Here is a 1,029-nt window from a genome sequence, read left to right as displayed (position 1 = left end):
CGGGGTAGCGTGTGTTGTCCGCGCAATCCGTGGCATGGGCCTGCAGGTAGTGCCTCAAAAGACCGAGGCGCTATTCATGCATAAAAAAAAGAGGGGGAAGCATGGGGCTCCCCCCGCCGAGGCCTATGTCACGGTAGGTGACATCTCCGTCCGGGTGGGGGACCGATTAAAATACCTCGGTCTCTACCTGGACGCGGCTTGGAGTTTTGGCGGGCACTTTGAGCGCTTGGCCCCCAGGGCGGAGTCGGTGGCTATTAGCCTGAGCCGACTCTTGCCCAATCTTGGGGGCCCGGATGGCCTATATGCGAACACCGTCCGGGCGGTGGCTTTTTATGGGTCACCGGTGTGGGCGGACGCCCTGATGGCCGAAAGGCGCGGCAGGATGCTGCTGCGCCGAGTATTTCGGAGGGTGGCCATCAGGGTTGTCCGCGGTTACAGGACGGTGTCGCACACGGCGGCCACATTATTGGCGGGGACGCCGCCCGTCGAGCTCTACGCCGATATGTACGCCCACGTGTACAGGCGTACGCGGGAGGCTAGGCGGCTAGGCGTGTCGTTGACCCCAAGGGTCAAGGCCGCCGTGAGACTCCAGGCCAGGCGACGCGCTTTGGAGAGGTGGGACGTCCGACCCCGCGACCCCCGAGATACATCGGGGAGGCGCGTCGTCGAGGCCATCCGGCCCCATTTGGTCAAATGGGCTGATCGGGCCGGTGGCGAGATGTCGTACCGTGCGACGCAGGTGTTCACGGGCCATGGATGCTTCGGCTCATACCTGTGTCGCATCGGTAAAGAGGACAGCGCGCGCTACCACCATTGTGTCCTCGTCCAAATAATAGGCGAAACTGACTTCTCGCTCTCGAGCATCGTAGCGGTCATGCTCGAGAGCGAGGAGTCCTGGAGGGCGGTCTCCTCCTTCTGTGAAGCAGTAATGCTGCAGGAGGAGGCCGAAAGAGAGCGGGAGCGACTCTCCGGAGGACGCCGGAGAGCTCGCGGCCGAGGTGGGGCAGCCGGGGGAACCGGGGAGGAGAC

General features: G+C 63.8%; 1 protein-coding gene across 1 annotated transcript; it reads left to right on the top strand.

Moving 5' to 3' along the window:
- Window positions 1–34: 34 nt before the first annotated feature.
- LOC115241926 lies at window positions 35–998 on the top strand (the record flags this gene model as incomplete). Its single annotated transcript, XM_029817898.1, has 1 exon — window positions 35–998. A coding segment is annotated over exon 1 (964 nt), but the record flags the coding sequence as incomplete, so codon positions are not given.
- Window positions 999–1,029: the final 31 nt, after the last annotated feature.

This window comes from Formica exsecta, unplaced genomic scaffold, assembly GCF_003651465.1.
Source record: "Formica exsecta isolate Colony F162 unplaced genomic scaffold, ASM365146v1 scaffold5408, whole genome shotgun sequence".
NCBI lineage: Eukaryota > Metazoa > Arthropoda > Insecta > Hymenoptera > Formicidae > Formica > Formica exsecta.
Note: the sequence above shows the minus strand (reverse complement) of the source record. Positions and strands in the feature narration are given on the sequence as shown.